Genomic DNA, 21,678 nt, shown 5'->3' with positions numbered 1-21,678 from the left:
TATATATATATATATATATATATATATATATATATATATATATATACGCAATGGAATATTATGCAGCCATCAAAAAATGAAATCTTGCCATTTGCAACGATGTGGATGGAACTAGAGGGTATTATGCTAAGCAAAATAAGTCAATCAGAGAAAGACAAGTATCATATGATCTCACTGATATGAGGAATTCTTAATCTCAGGAAACGAACTGAGGGTTGCTGGAGTGGTGGGGGGTGGGAGGGATGGGGTGGCTGGGTGATAGATATTGGGGAGGGTATGGGCTATGGTGAGTGCTGTGAATTGTGTAAGACTGATGAATCACAGACCTGTACCTCTGAAAGAAATAATAAATCATATATTAAAAAAAAGACGATATTAGGAAGGGAAAAATGAAGGGGGGAATCGGAGGGGGAGACAAACCATGAGACACTATGAACTCTGAGAAACAAACTGAGGGGTTCTAGAGGGGAGGAGGGTGGTGGGAATGGGTTAGCCTGGTGATGGGTATTAAAGAGGGCATGTATTGAATGGAGCACTGGGTGTTATATGCAAACAATGGATCATGGAACACTACATCAAAAACTAATGATGTAATGTATGGTGATTAACATAACATAATAAAATAAAATTAAAAATAAGAAAACAATCCCATTTATAATTTCACCAAAAATAATAAAATACCTAGGGATATTACTCAGCCATCAGAAAGGATGAATACCCACCATTTGCATCGACATGGATGGAACTGGAGGGGATTATGCTAAGTGAAATAAGTCAAGCAGAGAAAGACAATTATCATATGGTTTCATTTATATGTGGAACATAAGGAATAGCATGGAGGACATTAGGAGAAGGAAGGGAAAAATGAAGGGGGGATATCAGAGGGGGAGATGAACCATGAGAGACTATGGACTATGGGAAACAAACTGAGAGTTTCAGAGGGAAGGGGGGTGGGAGGATGGGTTAGCCTGGGGATGGGTATTAAGGAGGGCACGTATTGCATGGAGCATGGGGTGTTATACGCAAACAATGAATCATGGAACACTATACCAAAAACTAATGACGTACTGTATGGTGACTAACATTATATAATAAATAAATAAAAATAAATAAATAGTTAAAAAAATTAAAATTTCCTTTAAAAAAAATACCTAGGAATAAACTTAACCGAGGAGGTGAAAGACTTGTACTCTCAGAACTATAAAACACTGATAAAGGAAATAAAAGATGACACAAACAAATGGTAAGAGATTCCATATTCATTGATTAGGAGAACCAATATTGTTAAAATTTCCATATTACACAACACAATCTACAGATTTAACACAATCCCTATCAAAATACCAACATTTTCCACACAACTAGAACAAATAATCCTAAATTTGTGTGGAACCACAAAAGACCCTGAATAACCAAAGTAATCTTGAAAAAGAAAAAAATTGGAGATATTGCAATCCCAGATTTCAAGACATACTACAAAGCTATAGTAATCAAAACGGTATGGTATGGGCACAAAAACAGTAGATCAATGGAACAAAATACAAAGCCCAGAAATAAACCTATGTTTTTATGGTCAATTAATCTATGACAAAGGAGGCAAGAATATGCAATGGGAAAAAGACAGTCTCTTTAACAAATGGTGTTGAGAAAACTGGACAGCTACCTGACAAAGAATAAAATCTTGAGCACTTTTTTACTCCATCCACAAAGATAAACTCAAAATGGATTAAAGACCTAAATGTGAGACTTGAAAGCATAAGATTCCTAGAGGAAAACACAGGCACTTATCTCTTTGACATCAGCTATAGAAACATTTTTCTAGATATGTCTCCTTCGGGTAGGGAAACAAAAGCAAAATCAAACTATTGGCACTACATCAAAATAAAAAGCTTTTGAATAGAAAAGCAAATCATCAAAAAGAAAAGCAAATCATCAACAAAACAGAAAGACACCCTACTGAATGGGAGGTGTTTGAAAATGATATATCCAATAAAAAGTTAATATTCAAAATATATAAATAACTTACACAAACTCAGCACCAAAACCCCAAATAATCCAAGTAAAAATGGGCAGAGGATATAAACAGACATTTTTACAAAGTAGACATACAGATGGTCAAGAGACACATGAAAAGATGCTCAATATCACCAATCATGAGGAAACTGTAAATCAAAACCACAATGAGATATCATCTGACATATGTTAGAATGGCTTAAATAAAACACACAAGAAATAACAAGTGTTGATGAAAATGTGGAGAAAAAGGAACCCACCTGCACTGTTGGTGAGAATGCAAGCTGGTGCAACCACTGTGGAAAACAGTATGGATGTTCCTCAAAAAGTTAAAAACAGAATTACCACATGATCCAGTAATTCCCCTACTGGGTATTTATCCAAAGGAAAAAAAACCACTAATTCAAAAAGATACGTAGACCCCTATGTTTACTGCAGCATTATGTAAATAGCCAAGATATGGAAGCAACCCAAGTGTCCATCCATAGATGAATGGAAAAAAGGTCACACACACACACACACACACACACAATGTAATATTACTCAGCCATAAAAAAGAATTTGTAACAACAACATGGACGGACCTAGAGGGTATAATGTTAAGTGAAATAAGCCAGAGGAAGACAAATACCATATGATTTCACTCACATATAGAATTTAAGAAACAAAACAAAGGAACAAAGGGGGAAAAAAAAGAGACAAACCAAAAAATGACGCTTAACTATAGATAACAAACTGGTGTTTGCCAAAGGGGAGGTGGGTGGGAGGATGGGTGAAACCGGTAAAGGGGATTAAGAGTACACTTACCATGGTGAGCAGTAATAATGCATAGAATTGTTGAATCATTATATTGTACACATGAAATTAATATAACACTGTATGTTAATTATAGTTGAATAAAAAAGGTAAAATAAAATAATAGCAAAAAGAAAAAACAAAACCTAAACCTGATATGCAGCTTTGGAACAAAATATTTAATGGCTGGAGAGAAAACTGAGATGATTACACATTAAATATGTATATCTTTCTGTATTCCCCCATCCCACCAGGAAAAAATAAAATAAAGAAAATGAAGTGTTAATATTTGCTATAATAATTATTACTTTGGTGCTTACTCTTTGCCAACCACTGTTTGAAGGGCTTAACAAGTACTAGCTATTTATTTATTTATTTGTCAGAGAGAGAGAGAGAGCACGCACAAGCACGGGGAGTGGCAGGAAGAGGGAGAAGCAGGCTCACCGCTGAGCAAGGAGCCTGATGTGGGACTCGATCCCAGGACCTTGGGATCATGATTTGAGCCGAAGGCAGATGCTTAACCCACTGACCCACCCAGATATCCCAAGGATTAGCCATTTAATCTCTACTGCAACTCTGTGAGGAAGATATACTTATTATCACCATTTTACCAATGAGGAGACTGAGGCACAGAGAGTTTAACTTGCTTAAGGTCGCACAGCTTGTAAGTAAACAGATTCTCACAATTATCCTGAGCCTGGTTACAAACTGGGTAGAGTCACCCTCTCATGGGAATGAGTTTAGGGCCACTTACAATAATATAATAGTAAGACCACAAATCATTGCTATGAAGAAGATGATAATTTTAGTTTGACAGTAGATAATCCTTAAAAAAAAATCACACATGGTTACTGATCAGGTTTGAGGGACACATAATGTGAAAAAGCTGCAAATGGATGTGAGTGGTCAGTAGAAAGATTAAGAAGAAAATAAAAGGTTGTAAGTCCAGGAAGCAAAGTGTATCAAATGACCACTTTTGGTAATATTGAAGGTAGAAATCCCATGATAAATATTCATACAATGGACCATAGCTCATGTTAGGTAGACATGAGACCCTGGAGACTGCTGTCAGCATGGCATGGTGCTGTAATCATGCATTGTTATGAGAGGTAATTTTACATATTTTTATGCTATTTGTCTTCTCCTAGGAACTGTACCAAACAGAGTACTACTGGATCTTTGGTAAAAATGTGGTACAAGAATCTAAGATATCATTATTGTAAAATACATTTATATTGAAAAAAAATATTAAGGGTAAAAATAGACCTTGCTTATCATTAATGAAGCATGGTTTTTTTCCAAGGCAAAGAAGATAAAAGCTTCCCTAAAATTCCACCAACAACTGATGTTAAACAGGGAATGCTGAAGAGGGGTAGAAGAAGCTGATTCCAGAATTTAACAGTTTGACTCCTACAGTACTGTCACCTGTTCGGTTTTCTTTGACAGGGCAGGAACTGGAGCTGTCTCTTGCTGCATCATTTCTGGGTCTCCTCCTCCTTCATCACCTGATGCTTCTACAAAATATAAAGTTTAAAAATTAGAAAAGCATCTCTCTTTCTTTCTCCCATTGCTAGTGCAATCTTGGTACCACCTTTCTAGAAGGTTCTATCCCTTGACTCAGTAATTCTACCTCTAAAAAGCTGAATTCAAGGAAACAATCCAAAATATGGAGATTTAAGCACCAAGATGTCAGTCTTGTTCATAAAACTGCAAAACTGATGATTATCTAGATGTCTAACTTTTGAGAATGTTTAATTATGGAGCACTTAAACTGATTTTACAGATATTAAACTCCTCATTTTCAGATAAGAAAATTGTGGTTTAGAGGGGTAAAACAATTTGCCCGAGGTCACACACCTGGGAACCCAGATCTGTTTGAGTCCAAAGTCTTCTCCACAAGAGATACTGCCTGCCCTGAAAAACAGTAGCTCTTGATACCTGTGTGCTAGCCCAAGGGGGAATGTTAAGAGACTGTGACAAAAAGATTACAGATCATGAGAAACACTTATTTTGAATTTTTTAAATCTTTCAACAATGGAAAAAAGAAATTCTTACTCTAAGAGTTAGGAAAAATCAAAGTTTTAACAGTTTCTCTGTTTATAAAGCTCTACTGAGGAAACATAGCAACCATAGCCTCTTACTTACCATAATGCCATACTGCCTTCCAGATTTTAATGGTTGCTCTCCTTATCTATCTATCATCTATCTATCTATCCATCTATCTATCATCTATCTATCTACACTTCAAATCTACTGCTTTTTTTTAAATTTAAATTTTAGTTAGTGAACATACAGTGCAATATTGGTTTCTGGAGTAGAATTCAATGATTCATCACTTATGTACAACACACAGCACTCGTCACAGCAAGTGCCCTCCTTAATACCCATCACCCATCTAGCCCATCCCCCACCCAACTCCCCCCATCAACCCTCAGTTTGTTCTCTATAGTTAAGAGTCTCTTATACTTTATTTCCCTCTCCCCTTTTTTCTCTTTCTCCCCTTCCCATATGTTCATCTATTTTCTTTCATAACTTCCACATATGAGTGAGATCATATGGTATTGGTCTTTTTCTGAATGACATCTCACTTAGCATAATACACTCTAGCTCCATCCATGTCATTGCAAGAGGCAAGATTTCATTTTTTGGATGGCTGAGTAATATTCCATTGTGTGTGTGTGCGTGTATATATATATATATATATATATATATATATATATATACACATATACATATACATCCCACCTCTTCTTTATCTATTCATCAGTTGATGGACACTTGGGTTCTCTCCATAATTTGGCTATTGTTGATAACGCTGCTATAAACATCAGGGTGCATGTACCCCTTTGAATCTGTATTTTTGTATCCTTTAGGTAAATACCTCATAGTGTAATTGCTGGATCATAGAGTAGCTCTATTTTTAACTTTTTGAGGAATCTCCATACTGTTCTCCAGAGTGGCTGCACCAGTTTTCATTCCCACCAACAGTGCAAGAGTGTTCCCCTTTCTCTGCATCCTCGCCAACACCTGTTGTTTCTTGTGTTGTTAATTTTAGCCATTCCAACAGGTGTGAGGTGGTATCTCAGCATGGTTTTGATTTGTATTTCCTTGATGATGAGTGATTTGAACATCTTCTCATGTGTCTGTTAGCTATCTGGATGTCTTCTTTGGAAAAATGTCTATTCATGTCTTCTGCCCATTTCTTACCTGGATTATTTGTTTTCTGGTGTTGAGTTTGATAAGTTCTTTATAGATTTTGGATACTAACCCTTTATCAGATATATCATTTGCAAATATGTTCTCCCATTCTGTAGACAAAATTTGTTGATTGTTTCCTTCACTGTGCAGAACTTTTTATCTTGATGAAGTCCCAGTAGTTCATTTTTGCTTTTGTTTCCCTTGCCTCTGGCAATGTGTCTAGTAAGAAGCTTCTACAGCCAGTCAAAGAGGTTTCTGCCTGTGGTCTCCTCTAGGATTTTGATATTTCCTACCTCACATTTAGGTCTTTCATCCATTTTGAATTTATTTTTGTGTATGGTGTGAGAAAGTGGTCCAGTTTCATTCTTCTGCATGTTGCTATCCAGTTTTCCCAACAAGTGGTTGCTCTCTTTAAATACATTTTTTGAATCTTTAAAAGGCTTTACTCATTCTCTTTGAATTTCTCTATGTATATCAAAGTCAGCCCAAAATGTGAATTTGTGAGCAACCTTGGTCAGAATTCATATTTAGGTCCAAATAACCAATCTGGTAATCCTGTGCTTTTAAATGTTTGTACACTGTGGTGGTTAATTTTATGTGTCATCTTGGTTGGGTCACAGGGTACCCAGATATTTGGTCAGACATTATTCTGGGTGTTTCTGTTAGGGTATTTTTGGATGAGATTACATTTGAATGGTAGACTGAATAAAGCAGATTGCCTTCCCTCATGTGGGTGGGCCTCATTAGATGAAGACCTGAATAGAACAAAAAGGCTGAACCTCTGCTGAATAAGAGAATTTTTTTCTGCCTTTGGACTTGAACTGAAACATCAGCTCTTCCTGCATCTAGAGCCTGCCAGCCTTCAGACTAGAACTACACCATCAGCTGTCCTGGTTCTCAGGCCTTCCGACTAGGATTGGAACCTGGGTTCCAGCTTGCCAATTCACAATGCAGATGCTGGGACTTGCAAGAGTCACAGAGTGCATAGGTGAACTACTTCTTTTATATACAGATAGATATAGATATGTATCTCCTATTGGTTCTGTTTTTCTAGAGAACCCTGATTAAGACACATACTTTTAACTGTATAGCATGAAAAAAAAAAGGCTTCTACCCATGGAATAATAGCAGGTAGGAGATTAATAGGGCTTTAAAATGATTATGTTGGCATTAAAAGTATTTATAGGATTTCTGCTTCCAGAAAGGTACTAGTAGTAGTAGTAGTAGTAGTAGTAGTATTTTTCCCTATTCCTCCTGCTAAGTACAGCTAAAAATCCTGGACCTTATATATAAAACAAACATAGGCAGTCTCTGAAAGGTAGAGAGAAGAAGGTACTTTGGGGGACCTTTTGGGGTATAAGGGGCAACATAGCAGTTAGCTCCCTGGGTTTTCTTTTTGTCTCATAATCTCAGGCTTGGGGTTAAAGAAGCCATAATTTGGAAATGCCAATGGGAGCAGACAAAAAAGCCCCAATGAACATCTGTTCTGTTTAACAAAATGACCAGGAAAGAGGCCACCTAGCAAGATGGAAAATGTTTAGATAAAAACTATTTGACTCCAAAATTAAAGAACTGTGGCCTTCCCCCATTAGCAAAGGCTGAGTGGGGAGCCTAGACTTCCACACTTGCCAGGCTGTAATGAGGCACCCCAACTCCCTCTCCCTCCTCCACCTTTCACCAGGGTGGTATCAGAGATGATCAAGCAGTGACTGAACTCCCAAAGGGATTTTCATTCCTTAAGGGTAATAACAAACCCCTGTTCCCCACTCCTATCACTACCACCACCATTGCAGTATCAATAGAGACCACATGGTAAGCCTTGAATTCCATTTCCTCTGGGCAGTAATGAAGTGCACCTCTCCCTCCCCACTAGGATAGTGTTAGAGAAGGACTAGAAGAGAGTGATCACTTTCCATATTGCCCAGTGGTAAAAAGGCCACACCTACCTTAGTGGTTTTAGCAACCACTTAAAAAGCTATACAAAGGAATACATGCAAAAACACTAAGATAAATTAAAATAGAATTCTAAAAATGTTCAAGTAACCCACAGGAAGGCAAAAAAGAGAAAATAGAGAAATTAAAAACAGCAAACAGAAAAAACGGAATAAAATAGTAGATTTAAACCCTTACATATCAATAATTACATTAATGTAAATGGCCTAAAAATGCAAATTTAAAGATAGAAATTGACAGAGTAGTTTAGAAAACATGACCTAACTATGTTATTTACAAGAAACTTACCTCAAGTATAACAACATAACAAGTTGAAAGCAAAATGATGGAAAAAAATATAACATACAAATATATATTTTTAAAGATTTTATTTATTTATTTGACAGAGAGAGAGAGGGCACAAGCAGGTGGAGTGGCAGGCTTTCCACTGAGCAGAGAGCCCGACACAGGGCTCAATCCTAGGACCCTGGGATCATGACCTGAGCCAAAGGTAGATGCTTAACTGACTAAGCCACCCAGATGCCCCACAAATATTTTTTTAAAAGATTTTATTGGGGCGCCTGGGTGGCTCAGTCGTTAAGTGTCTGCCTTCCACTCAGGTCATGATCCCAGGGTCCTGGGATCGAGCCCCACATCGGTCTCCCTGCTCAGGGGGAAGCCTGCTTCTCCCTCTCCCACCCCCCCTGCTTGTGTTCTCTCTCTCTCTGTGTCTCTTTCTGTCAAATAAATAGGTAACATCTTTAAAATATATATATAAATAAATAAAAAGATTTTATTTATTTCTTTGAGAGAGAAAGCAAGAGAAAAGAGCACGAGCAGGGGAGAGGGGCAGAGGGAGAAAGAGAAGCAGGCTCCCCACGGAGCAGGGAGCCCAACGTGCGGCTCTATCCCAGGACCCTGGGATCAGGACCTGAGCTGAAGGCAGACGCTTAACCGACTGAGCCACCCAGGCACCCCAACATACAAATATTAATCAAAAGAAAGCAGAGTGGCTATATTAATATCAAATAAAGGACTTCAGAGTGAAGAAAATTACCAGAGAAAGAGGACATTATATAATGATAAAAGAGTGGATCTGTCAAGGAGGCATAGCAATCCTTAATGTGTATGCACCAAACAACAGTCACAAAATACAGGAAGCAAAAACTGATAGAAATGAAAGAAGAAACAGACAAAAGCACAGTTAATTTGCAAAGTTCAACAGTCCTCTCACAAGAACTGAGAATGACTAGACAGAAAATCAGCAAGGATATAGAAGAACTAAGTGATAACCATTAACCAATAGGATCTGATCAACATTTGCATTCAACACTCCACTCAACAGAATACACATTCTTTTTAAATGTTATGGAACATATCCTAAAATAGATCATATTCTAGGACATAAAATATCAACAAATTTAAAAGAAATTGATAAACAGTATGTATAAAAAACTTACAGCAAATATTATACTTAATAATGAAAGACTGAATGCTTTCTCCCTGACTGGAAACAAGGCACAGATGTCTGCTCTGACCAGAATTATTCAACATAGTGCTAGAACTTTTAATCAGTGTAATAAGGCAAGAAAAGAAATGAAAGTCATATACATCAGAAAGGAAGACATCAAACTGCTCCCATTTGCCGATGACATGATTGTTTACATAGAAAATCCCAAGAACTCTAAAAAAACTTTCCCCAACCCCCAAACCCTGCTAGAACTGAGTTTAGCAAAGTTGCAGAATAAAAGATAAACATGTAATTTTATTTCTATATACTAGCAATAAACATATGAACACAAAAATTAAAAATACAATACCATTTACAATTGCTAAAAAAACCCTAAAATATTTAGGTGTAAATTTAACAAAACATGTACAAGACTTTCATGCCGAAAACTATAAAACACTGATGAAAGAAATCAAAGAAGATCTAAATAAACAAGGAGACATACCATGTTCATAGATTGGAAGACTAACCATGGTAAAGATGCCAGTTCTCCCCAAATTGACATGCAGGTTTAACATAATTTCTATCAAAATCCCAGCAAGATTTTTCTCTAGGTATATACAGATTATTCTAAAATTTATGTAGAATGGGAAAGGAACTAGAATAGTTAAAATGATTTCAAGACTTATTATATTATATAGCTATAATAATTAAGATTGTGTGGTATTGTCATAGGAACAGATATATAAATGAATGGACTAGAATACAGACCCAGAAAAAGACCCACACAAATACACCCAGTTGATTTTTAACAAAGGCAATTCAATGGGGGAAAAATAACCTTTGCAATAAATAGGGAAAAAATCCATAGGCAGAAAAATTAACCCTTACCCAAGTTTCAGACCTTATATAAAACTCACCTCAAAAATGGATCACAAACTTAAGTGTAAAATGTAAAACTCTAAAATTTTTAGAAAAAAAGGGGACAATCTTTAGGCTCTAGGGTTAGGCAAAGTTCTTAATTTTGCAACTAAAATACAATCAATAAAAAGAATACTTGATAAGTTAGAGTTTATCAAAATTAAAAACTTCTGCTTTGCAAAGACCCTGTTAAGAGGATGAAAAAACAAGCTACAGAGAGGGAGAAATATTTGCAAACCACATATCTAACAAAGGACAGACCAGTGACTAGACAATATAAAGAATTTTCAAAATTGAACACCAAAAAACTAGACAAGTGCATTAGGAAATGGCAAAAGATATGAACAGATGTTCACTGAAAAGTAAGTAAGTACTTGAAAATATGTTCCATATCCTTAGCCACTAGGGAAATGCTAATTAAAGCTACAAGATATCAGTACAAATCTATCAATCACTAACATTAAAAATAGTGTCAACACCAAATGCTGGTGAGGTTGCAGAGAAACTGGATTTTCATTCACTACAAGTGGGAATGGAAGATGGTACAGCCACTTCCATTCCACAAAAGGAAAGAAATTTGGCAGTTCCTTAAAATATTAAACATGCTGGGGTGCCTGGGTGGCTCAGTCGTTAAGTGTCTGCCTTCAGCTCAGTTCATGATCCCAGGGTCCTGGGATGGAGCCCTGCATCGAGCCCCGCATCGGGCTCCCTGCTCAGCGGGAAGCCTGCTTCTCCCTCTCCCACTCCCCCTGCTTGTGTTCCCTCTCTCTGTGTCTCTCTCTGTGAAATGGATAAATAAAATCTTTAAAAAATAAAACAAAAAACAAAAACAAAAAAACCCCCAAAACATTAAACATGCAACTACTATACAATATAGTAATTGCACCTCTGGGCATTCATTCCAGAGAAACAAAACTTAACAAAAACTTAAGTTTGTATAACAAACTGTCCAGAAATGTTTACAGCAATTTTATTTATTATTTAATAGCCAAAAGCTAGAACAACTCAGATGTCATTCAATAGGTGAAGAGTTAGACAAACTGTAATATATCCATTCTATAGAATATTAATCAGTAATAAAAAGGAATAAAGTATTAATACACTCAACAACCTAGATAAATTTCCAGAGAATTATGCTTACTGAAAAAAGCCAATCCCAAAAGGCTACATACTGTGTGATTCCATTTAAACATCATTCTTGAAATGATAAAATTAGAGAAATGGAGAACAAAATAGTGGTCTTGAGTTAAGGGGGGGAGTAAAGTTGGGGGGAAGTGGGTGTGGCTACAAAAGGGCAACAAGAAGGATTCTTATGAGGATGGAAATGTTCTGTGTCTTAACTGTATCAATCTCAATACACTTGTTGTTACCATTTACATATACATATAGTTTTGCAAGTTGTTACCACTGGGGGAATCTGGGTAAAGGATATATGTGATCTCTGTATACTGTTCCTATAATTGCATGTGAATCTAAAATGGTTTTACAAGGAAAAAGTTTAATTAAAAAAAGTATTTAAAGGAAATCCATCCTTTTCGTCAGGAAGCCCAAAATTATTATGCTGGAAAAGCCAAAGGTGTGTGGTTGGCTGTGGACCAAAGTACCATCCTGCTGCTGGAGTACCCCTGTCACCATTGTTCTGACTAGGACAGCCAGGAAGGCAGCTGGGTTCAGAGAAATGCAGAATTTAGAAATTCAACCCAGGGAGGCCATGATGGAGTCTTCACAAATAAAAGCTCCCCGGGTAAGGCTGCCAGATTAAATTTAAAAAAATAATAAAAATTATTGAATAATTTTTTAGTCTAAGTATGTCCCATATATTGCATGGGAGATAGCTCTATATAGTATTAAAATTATTCATTGTTTATCTGAAATTTGAATTTAATGAGGTGGCATGTATTTTTATGTGGTAAATCTGGCAACCCCACCTGAGGACTTTCTTTCCCCATCAAAGCCACCTTTAGTCCTATGAAATTTCTTATATTGGCTTCTATTCAGGAGCCTCCTTTTTCTTAATATCCTCCAATCCATCTTCAACTGGGATCTTTCAGGGAAGCCGTGGCTGACTACACAGCCCTCCTCCTTCCTGTTGTCGCGGCACTTCTACACTTAAACTTGTAAATCAGCATATAATTTTATCCTTCCATATAGTGTGTGCAGGTATTGCATGTGTTAGGCTTTCTCTCTGGGGAACCATAAACATGGTAAGGGTACCCATGTGTCCCAAGTACTTAGCCTGGTGTTGAGTAAAAGTAAAAAGCACTCCCCCATACCCACTGCTTCATTTATATTTTCATTATAAAAGTAATATTTTCTTCCTCCGTGTAAAACATTAAACCACTTATACAAATCTTCTTTTATTAACTTTAAAAGCCACTTTAAGATAAAATGGATAAAATGCAAATAAATACATGTCAGGATCAAACCCCGATATATTTAAAACTCCAATAATGCTTTAAAAAAAATTCTGAGGGCGCCTGGGTGGCTCAGTTGGTTAAGCAACTGCCTTCAGCTCAGGTCGTGATCCTGGAGTCCCAGGATCGAGTCCCACATCGGGCTCCCCGCTCAGTGGGGAGTCTGCTTCTCCCTCTGACCATCTCCCCTCTCTTGCTCTCTCTCCCTCTCTCTCTCTCAAATAAATAAATAAAATCTTTAAAAAAAATTTCTGAATTCTGTATTCCTCCATTGCCCAGAATCTGATAACTGAAGAGTAGTCCGTATTTAAGCAATCTAGTTGAAAATAACATATTTTTAAAGGTATGTGACTCTTATGCAACAAAAACCCATGAGAAATATTTAAAATACCTTGTTAACCAAATACTCTAAATCTGTACTTTCTGAGCTAAAAAATTATTTCGTCTGAAACCTTTTAACATATAAAATGAGATCATCTCATATCATTGTAGGTTGAATAAATTAGTTGTTTCTTTAGCCTGTGATGTTTTTTGGTTCCAAAAGAGAAAATTGCTTTTCTGAAATAAGGATGCTAGCTCTGTGATTTCCATTAAGAGGGCATTAAAAGAAAAGTATGGGACCCAACCTACCCAGCCTGGCTCCAGCTTCCAGGTTCCTCTAGAACTGCTGGCATTTGAGGAGGTTAAGCCAGACCTATGCTCATTAGTCCCAGGGGCTGACAGGGCCTGTGCAGTGGCAACAAGATGGGGTAGCCTCATCTCCTACTCCCCAAGAGTATACTTAAAAAAAAGAATAAAGAAAAAAAAAGATACCACCAGATAGAACTGGTTGAACTCTTCTTCCAATAAAGGGGTCAAATATACTGTCCCTTTCCAACCCAAAGCAAAAAGAGCAAGCAAAATTAAAAAGTTGCACACATTTCCTCTTTCCTTCAATCCCTGCCTTCATCTTCTTTATGAGAAGTGTTGGAAGTCCAATTTCCCAGCAATTTCCTCAAGCTTCAAAGCACTTGCTTGCATGAACCCCTTGTAGGCCCTGGGAAGGCCCCTGGCAATGGATCATACAGTTAATTTTTCTTAGAAAATTTGCAAAAGAAAGATATATTGTGGTTAAAATAAGTAGACCACTGTCTATTTCTACTCAGAATTCACCTCTTTCATATATCCCATAGTGAATGGTGTTGAAGTAGAAGTGAACATTCTGGGGATCCAGTTAGAGGAAGTTGGTTGGACATGCATTTAGTTTTAAGTTTAGTGGAATGGTTCACAATCATATAGTCTACAGTTAAATTACTGCTAGCTGTCCTAGTGTAGGAATGCAACCAGGAATACTCCTACCACCCTGTGCCAACTCACCAAATATCCTAACAAACTGTGCAGGGCCAGAGGCTGTAGATCATGACACAAACACACCTGTAGCACCCTTCCCTAGAACTATGTGGGCACTGGAGGAGAAACCAGGTTTGGGATGTAGGAAAACAAAAACTACTCAGTGGAAAATCCTTCCTATCATCAAAAATATAAAACCATAAGCAGAGAATTAGGTTCCCATTTTTCCTGTAGGAACACAGTAGATGGTGCATTTTATATAGTTTTCAAGAAAACATACATATGTTTTTCTTATTTGATGGGGACAAGTATAATAAAAAATTTCAGAATTCCTGTGTTTGCAGCAGTACTGTTGTGATTTCTTATTTAAAACAACTTTCACACCTAGTTTTACATCAGTAATTTTGTATTCTTTTTCTAAGAGAGGGCCCTTTAAATTGTATAAGCTCAGTTCTCACAAAAACCTTGATCTGTGCTTGCTAGTGACCTGCTGAACTCTATTAGTTCTCACAGTTTCTCAACAAAACAAACTACTGAAACACAGAACAGCAATGGTCAAAGGCATGATGCTAAATGAAAACACACCAAATTAAAGAGGCTACATAATGTGTGATTCCACTTATTTAACATTCTGGAAAAGGCAAAATTATAAGAACAACAGATGACTAGTTACTGGGGGCTAGAGATGGGAGACTTCTCAGGGGTGATGGAAATGTTCTATATCTTAACTGTGTTGGTAGTTACACAACTGTATTTATTCATCAGTCAAAATTCCTAGAACTGTACACAAAAAGGGTTAATTATACTGAATGTAAATTAATCCTCAATCAACTTGACTTTAACAAAATGATAGAAGCTAATTCATTAAACAATTTGTAACACTTACACAAAGTCACACAACTAATAACTATGCAATGTCACACAAGTAATAACTAACTGGCAGAGCTGGGACTTAAATCCCAGGTTCCACAAATTTAACATCCACAGTACCTTTGCATGAAAAGCTTACAGCTTAATGATGTTTCTTCTTTCTTTCTTTTTTTTTTAAGATTTATTTATTTATTTGAGAAAGGGAGATAGAGCATGAGCAGGGCAAAGGGAGAGGGAGAGAGAATCTCAAGCTGAGCGTAGGCCCAGATGCTGGGTATCATCTCAGGACCTTGAGATCATGACCTGAGTCGATACCAAGAGTTGGACGCTTAACCTGCTGAGCCATCCAGGTGCCCCAATGATGTTTCCTTCTATCCCTTGATTGCTAAGAGTTTGTTTAAAATCATGAATAGGTGTTAAAATTAATGCAATGCGTTTTTTTTGCATGTATTGAGATGATCATGTGGGATTTCTCCTATAATCTGTTAATGTGCTGAATTATAAAAATAGGCTAATGTTAAAATGTTTGTATTATTCCTAGGATAAATCCCAGTTGGTCATGATATATTTCTTTTTTGATAACAGTTTTTTTTGGGGGGGGGTTAAAGTTTTATGTAGACTTTTAAAATCAAATACCTTAATATTTATGCAGACTTTTTAAATCATATACCCTGATAGTAGGTAAAATGTGTCAATAAAACAAGCAGAGTATAGTATTCTTTCTATGGGTATGTTTTAACAAATGCTTCAGTTTCTAATGGTTATATGATTATCCAGGTTTTTCTATTTATTTTTAATTCAGTTTTGGTAAGTGAAATTTTTCTGGTGATTTTATCTAACTTCTCAAATTTATGGGAATTGATCATTGTATGTGGTTATGTCCCTTTTTTTTTGTCTCCTATTTTTTATTTGCACCTTATTTTTTCTTGTTCAACCATGGAGAGGTCTTTAAAATAAACAAACAACAACCAGGTTTTGTATTTATAGATATTTTCTATTGCATCTTTGATTTCTACTACACTAACGTTCTTTACTTTCTTTAGGTTTACTCTATTGATTTTCTCACTTTTGTAGTCGGATATTGGGCCCACTAAGCTTTCTTTTTTCTGATATAAGCATTAAGCCTATAAATTTTCTCTAAATATAACTTAAGTTGAATATCATACGTTTTAGTATAGCATTTTCATAATCATTTAATTCTAAATATTTTTAAAGTTTCCATAATGATTTTGCTTTGACTAATGAGTTATTTGGAAGTGTATTTTTAAATTTCCAAACAGATTTTTGTAGTTATCATTTTTTGATATTGTGGTTAGAAAAATGGCTTGCATACCAATTCTTTGATATTTGTTAAGACTTGCTTTATTTTCTAGCACAGGGACCAGTGAACTTTTTAGGTAAAGGGCCATATAGTAAATAGGTATAGGGTTTGGAGAGCAATGAAGTCTCTGTCAGTAAATACTCAAACTCTGCTCTTGTGCAAAAGCAGCCCTAGACAATGTATAAATGAATGGGCATGGCTGTGTTCTGATAAACTATTTATAGAAACACATCCTGGCTGAATTTGGTCCATGGGCCACAGTTTGCCAGGCCCTGACCTAGTACATAAACAATTAAAAAGTACTTCAAAGCGTTTCTGAATAGAATATATAGTTTCTAATTGTTAGGTGCAGAGTTCTACATATGATCATAGATAAACTTGTTAATTATGTTTTTCAAATATATGTGTATACATTTTTGTTTTATTTATCAACATGTGCATTAACATCTCCCACTCTTATTTTGAATTAGTCCATGGTTTCTAGCAATTCTACCAATTTTTATTTACACATCTCATAGGTATATTAGGTGCAGGCCAGTTTAGAATCATTACAACTTCCTGTTGGTTGAATTGTTCCTTTTATCATTAAGTTGTGACTCAGTTTTTAAAAAATGCATCTTGTTTAATTTAGGTCAATTTCACTTATTTGAGGGGGTGTTCTATATTTCTAGAGGAGTCAGCTGTTCTCTGGGAAATCTAACTATACACACTGAAAAATAATACTGGAGACACAGCTGTACTTCAACAGTCTAAAGTGTTTTGCTAAAATTACTCATCCCTAAGAGCCAGAATGTTTTATTTGGCCAGGGGAAGCAGGACTGGGAACTATTCTTCAAGAACCTTGTTCCCAGCTCATTAAGAGACTCCCACCAGTATCACTGAGAAAGAACACAGTTCCCACATCCAAAGAACATGACCCTGTGAAGACTGAACTCAGTGAGGGCCCTAAAGGCCACACTGGCAAAACAGCAGACAGTGAAGGACAGTGAAAGTGTATCCAATGAAAGAAGGGGCTCTCAATTCTGACTCCACTGATACTAACAGTGGTCATGTTCCATCCTTCATTGCTTTGTACACTTTTTCAAAATAATTACTACAGCCATCCCAAGACTAAAAAATAAGGACTTATAATCAAGTAGGTCATGCCAGGAAAGAATTATACCATCTGTAAGTGTATCTCTCATTTACTCTAACTGTTCAGAATGCTAGCTCTCCCTTTACCCTGTCATCTCTGCTTTTCTATCAAAACCTTACTCCCATCCTCCAAAATTCAACTCAATTCATCCTCCAACAGTAGAAACAAGACTATTTTAGAGCTATACTCTAGCAAGTAGTTGCAACTTTAACTGAGAAAGGAAAATGTAGAAAAAGGAAAAAGGGAGAAAAGGAGAACAGGATCTAGTATGCAAATAAAGAATTCAGTGACAGGTGGCAGGAGGAGCAGCAAACCTAAGGCGAAGTCTGTCGTGCCCAATTCCCGGCACCTGATTGCTTTGGGAGCAGCTGTTCAGAGAAGCTTGGGCAGGCTCAACCTTCAGTCTCCTGGCCTTCTCTGGCCATGCAGTCCCAGGTCCAGGTGCAGGGACACTGGCCCATTCAAAGTCTTCCACAGGCTTGTGGTGGTTCATCAGGCTTTGTGTTTAACCTGGCATATGCCTCTCTAGTTTTGTTTTGTTCTGTTCTTCCTAGCTACTATCTTTTCCTTTTTTGGCTTCTCAATCTCATATACTGCAAGAAACTGGGCATGATCTACCTTTACCTTCTCTCCAAAAGATTTGACAAAAACAAATGCTTCTAAATGCAAATCCCTGTGAGTTGATTCTATCAGAAGTTTTCTTGTCATTCTGAATTGGGATGGGAAATGTGGGAGGGGGGATTCCTTTTCCCCTTTAATTTTGCCAGGTCTAGTGGCAACTGCTGTAGCCTACTCTACATTCCAATAATGCTCTTACTTTCATAGCTGAAGATGTCCCTAGCAATGGATTCAAACTTTGCTTACAATATATGGTGCCAGGGCGCCTGGGTGGCTCAGTTGGTTAAGCGACTGCCTTTGGCTCAGGTCATGATCCTGGAGTCACAGGATCGAGTCCTGCGTCGGGCTCCCTGCTCAGCAGGGAGTCTGCTTCTCCCTCTGACCCTCCTCCCTCTCATGCTCTCTGTCTCTCATTCTCTCTCTCTCAAATAAATAAATAAAATCTTTAAAAAAAAAAACAAAAAACAAAAAACAATATATGGTGCCAATTCCCACAGAAAACTTTAAAGTTAGTAAATGTGGAATGAGATGCTTGCAAAACTGTGAACTGGAGTAGCTTGATGGGTCCTGAAACTCTGAAAGAAAAAGTAAGGAAAAAGTACTTTACTTTGAAAGCAAAGTACTGAGACCAGTAAGATCATCTCAAAAATGCATGGCTGAAGAAAAAATGTTTCACCTTCTTTTTGTGGAGAGCTTAAACGCTACATAATTTCTGTTGCCAGTTCCATGTCAGCAAAACTAAATCTTCAAGTTAGTAATACTTTTCTCTTTTTCCTTCCTTCCCTCCTTCTTACCTTCCCTCCCTTCCTTCCTTCTAAAAAATGCACACAGAGTTTCTCAGTAACCACCAGCTCACGTCAGGGGCAAAGCACTCAGAGCCACAGGAACCTGACCTTTTGTGTGAACCCTCACACTTAAGCCTGAGCCACAGTAACAGAGAAAGGGACCTTTAATGTAAAAAATCATGGTGCCACAGGACCTGTCCTACCTTTAAGTTACAAAAATGCAGTGAAGATCATGCAGCTATCAGAGGACAACTCTGCAGGCAGAACAGCTACCTGGCTGTTGTCTGTCCAATAATCAGGCATTTAAAAAAAAATCTTATTTTCTTTTTAGATTAAAAAAATAGGTAAATCAGCTTGGGCAAGATGACTTCAACTTCAATCTTGAATGTTAAGAGTTCTATCCTTCTTCCTTTCTAATTTAAATGTTGGTACATTTACATATTTGGGGGCAGTTTTCAAACTATGAATAATTTCAATTTAACCTTTTCTGGTTAACTTTTTTTTTTTAAAGATTTTATTTTTTTATTTGAGAGAGAGAGAGAGAAACAGAATGACAGGGGAGTGGGTCAGAGGGAGAAGCAGGCTCCCCGATGAGCCGGGAGCCCAATGTGGGACTCGATCCCAGGACTCTGGGATCATGACCTAAGCTGAAGGCAGTTACTTAACCAACTGAGCCACCCAGGTGCCCCTCTGGTCAACCTTTGCTGTCAGAGTTTGGTAAGTAGAGCTATGGGTGCTGGCAGTGGCATTCTGGGTCTTAATAGAATTATGGTTATTGGATGAGCATACTTGATACATTTGGAAGCACTGTTATATAAATTCTCTGTTCCTGGAATAGAAACTAATAATAATATAGAAACTCTTACATAGTCTTTTTTTGGGCAGGACCCTGTTCTAAATGCTCTACATACATTAACTCATTTAATTTGCATATCAATCTTACAATATGGGTACGGTTATAATGATCTCTTTTACAGAGATGGAAACGGTGGCACTTGCCCAAGATTAATGAGAGAGCCAGGATTTGGCTCTAGGCAGTCCTAATTCAGGGTCCCTTAACCTCTATGCAATACTGCTTCTCTAACTTGAAAAGCAAATTTTATAGCTCTCTGGTGGTAGCTAGAGATGGATATCGGAATCCATGGGGCTTTGTGCATAGAGCCCAGCTGAACATAATACTGTATGTTCTTAAATTTGAAGGCACTCATCTAACTGGAGCAGAAGCTGTTGCATGTGGAGAGCAGCTCCCCTTCTCCAAAATAAAACCCAACACCCAAAACACCCATTTAGTCCAGATTATCTGTCAGTAACTAATTCTCCCTCACCATCCCTGCTTCTATCCTACATTTGAGCTGGGCAGAAAATATATCTTGGTTTGCTAGACTGCTTCTGGTTTACGCTTTTCATTCCCACATCCTGTCTGGTTAGGTATCTGTCTTATTCTTTAATATATTAATATGCATTACTGTTCTCCAAGTGTGGGAATGGAAATGAAGTCACCCTTAGGCTTATTTCACCCCTGAACTCTGCTCTTTGCAGCACAACTGTTAACAGCTCCCAGAACAGTGCTCTGTGTACACATTTTGGGAAGTGCCAGTGTAGAGGAGTGATGAAAGAGGTCCTAGAAGGCTTACATTCTAGTTCTAACTTTTGTGATCTTGGGGAAATCACTTACTTTATGCCAGTTTTCTCATTTGTGGACTGATGAAGTCATACTGCTGTGATTTATGATTCTCTTCTGGTTCAGGCCAATTTCTATTAAGAATGCTATATACCCTGGATATGTCAAAATTTCCAGAGTGAGGTAGAATGTTGAAGTATAGAGGGATAGGGTAACATTTTAAAAAATATAGGTGAACATGGCCTGTTATATGGGTATGCAAGTTACATCATGTCCCCCAAACAGAAATTTCATAAGGAAAAAGCCTATGAGGCTGTAGCTAGACCTGCTACCCACTCACCCTTGTTATAAAGTGTGATCCCAAGGAAGAGAAATGTTACAATGTAAAAGCACACTGTTTCTGTTAAGACTGCCCTATAGCCTTCAGAGACTTCAACTACCTATTAGATTACTTAATGTATGCCCTTAATATACATCCTGTGAATCATTAAATGTGGGTGTAATGTTCACAGGCCCTGCATCAGAATGCTTAACTTTCTTACCCAGATTTTCAATGAAAAAGCCAGAAATTACCTGCCTTTTTGTGTAGTTTAGAACAAGGTATTTTATTTGCATCATCCTTATAGTTTCCTACTGGAAACTGGGCCTTAGGATATTAACCTATCAACTAATTACCGACTACATGGGAAATATATAGGATTTGTGTTTGGAATGATCTTTAAGAACCATAATTCTGAGGTTTTACATGACAGTTTGGGATAAAACTGAGATGTAACAGTCTAATGGGGTGAATAAAGAGGCTAAAGCAAGACTTGATTTTGTCAATTCTATATTACCAATTTGGTGAGGTTATCACTAAAAAAATTTTTTTAACCCTTTTCCCTGATATAAAAGTAATATATACTAATTGTGGAAATTTCAGAAAATTTGATGTCATTATAAAAAGATGGCCCCAATAGAACAAGAGATCCACTATAACAATTTTGACACATTCACTTCTGCCTTTTGTTCTGTCTCTGCGTATATGTATTTAAGTATACATGCATGCATACAACTTTACATATCTGAAATTACCTATCTTACGTAAGCACTGTACCTTTTAACATTATATCATGAGCACTTTCTCACGTCAGTAGTCTTGAAGAACATTTTTTTAAAGATTTTATTTATTTATTTGAGAGAGAGAGAGAGCACAAGCAGGGGGAGTGGCAGGCAGAGGGAGAAGCAGGCTCCCCGCTGAGCAGAGAGCCCAATGTGGGACTTGATCCCAGGACCC

At 37.1% G+C, this 21,678-nt stretch overlaps 1 protein-coding gene across 2 annotated transcripts in view; it reads right to left on the bottom strand.

Annotated features, from left to right (window-relative positions):
* Nucleotides 1-21,678, bottom strand: part of CMSS1 (cms1 ribosomal small subunit homolog) — a 373,731-nt gene that overhangs the window by 34,624 nt on the left and 317,429 nt on the right. For both annotated transcript variants that reach the window (XM_021692741.2, XM_044919595.1), the window contains exon 2: nucleotides 4,234-4,322. In XM_021692741.2, coding sequence (XP_021548416.1) covers nucleotides 4,234-4,322 — 89 coding nt within the window. The remainder of the gene's footprint in view (nucleotides 1-4,233; nucleotides 4,323-21,678) is intronic.

This window comes from Neomonachus schauinslandi, chromosome 1, assembly GCF_002201575.2.
Source record: "Neomonachus schauinslandi chromosome 1, ASM220157v2, whole genome shotgun sequence".
Taxonomy (NCBI): domain Eukaryota; kingdom Metazoa; phylum Chordata; class Mammalia; order Carnivora; family Phocidae; genus Neomonachus; species Neomonachus schauinslandi.
This window is presented reverse-complemented; position numbering and strand designations above follow the sequence as displayed.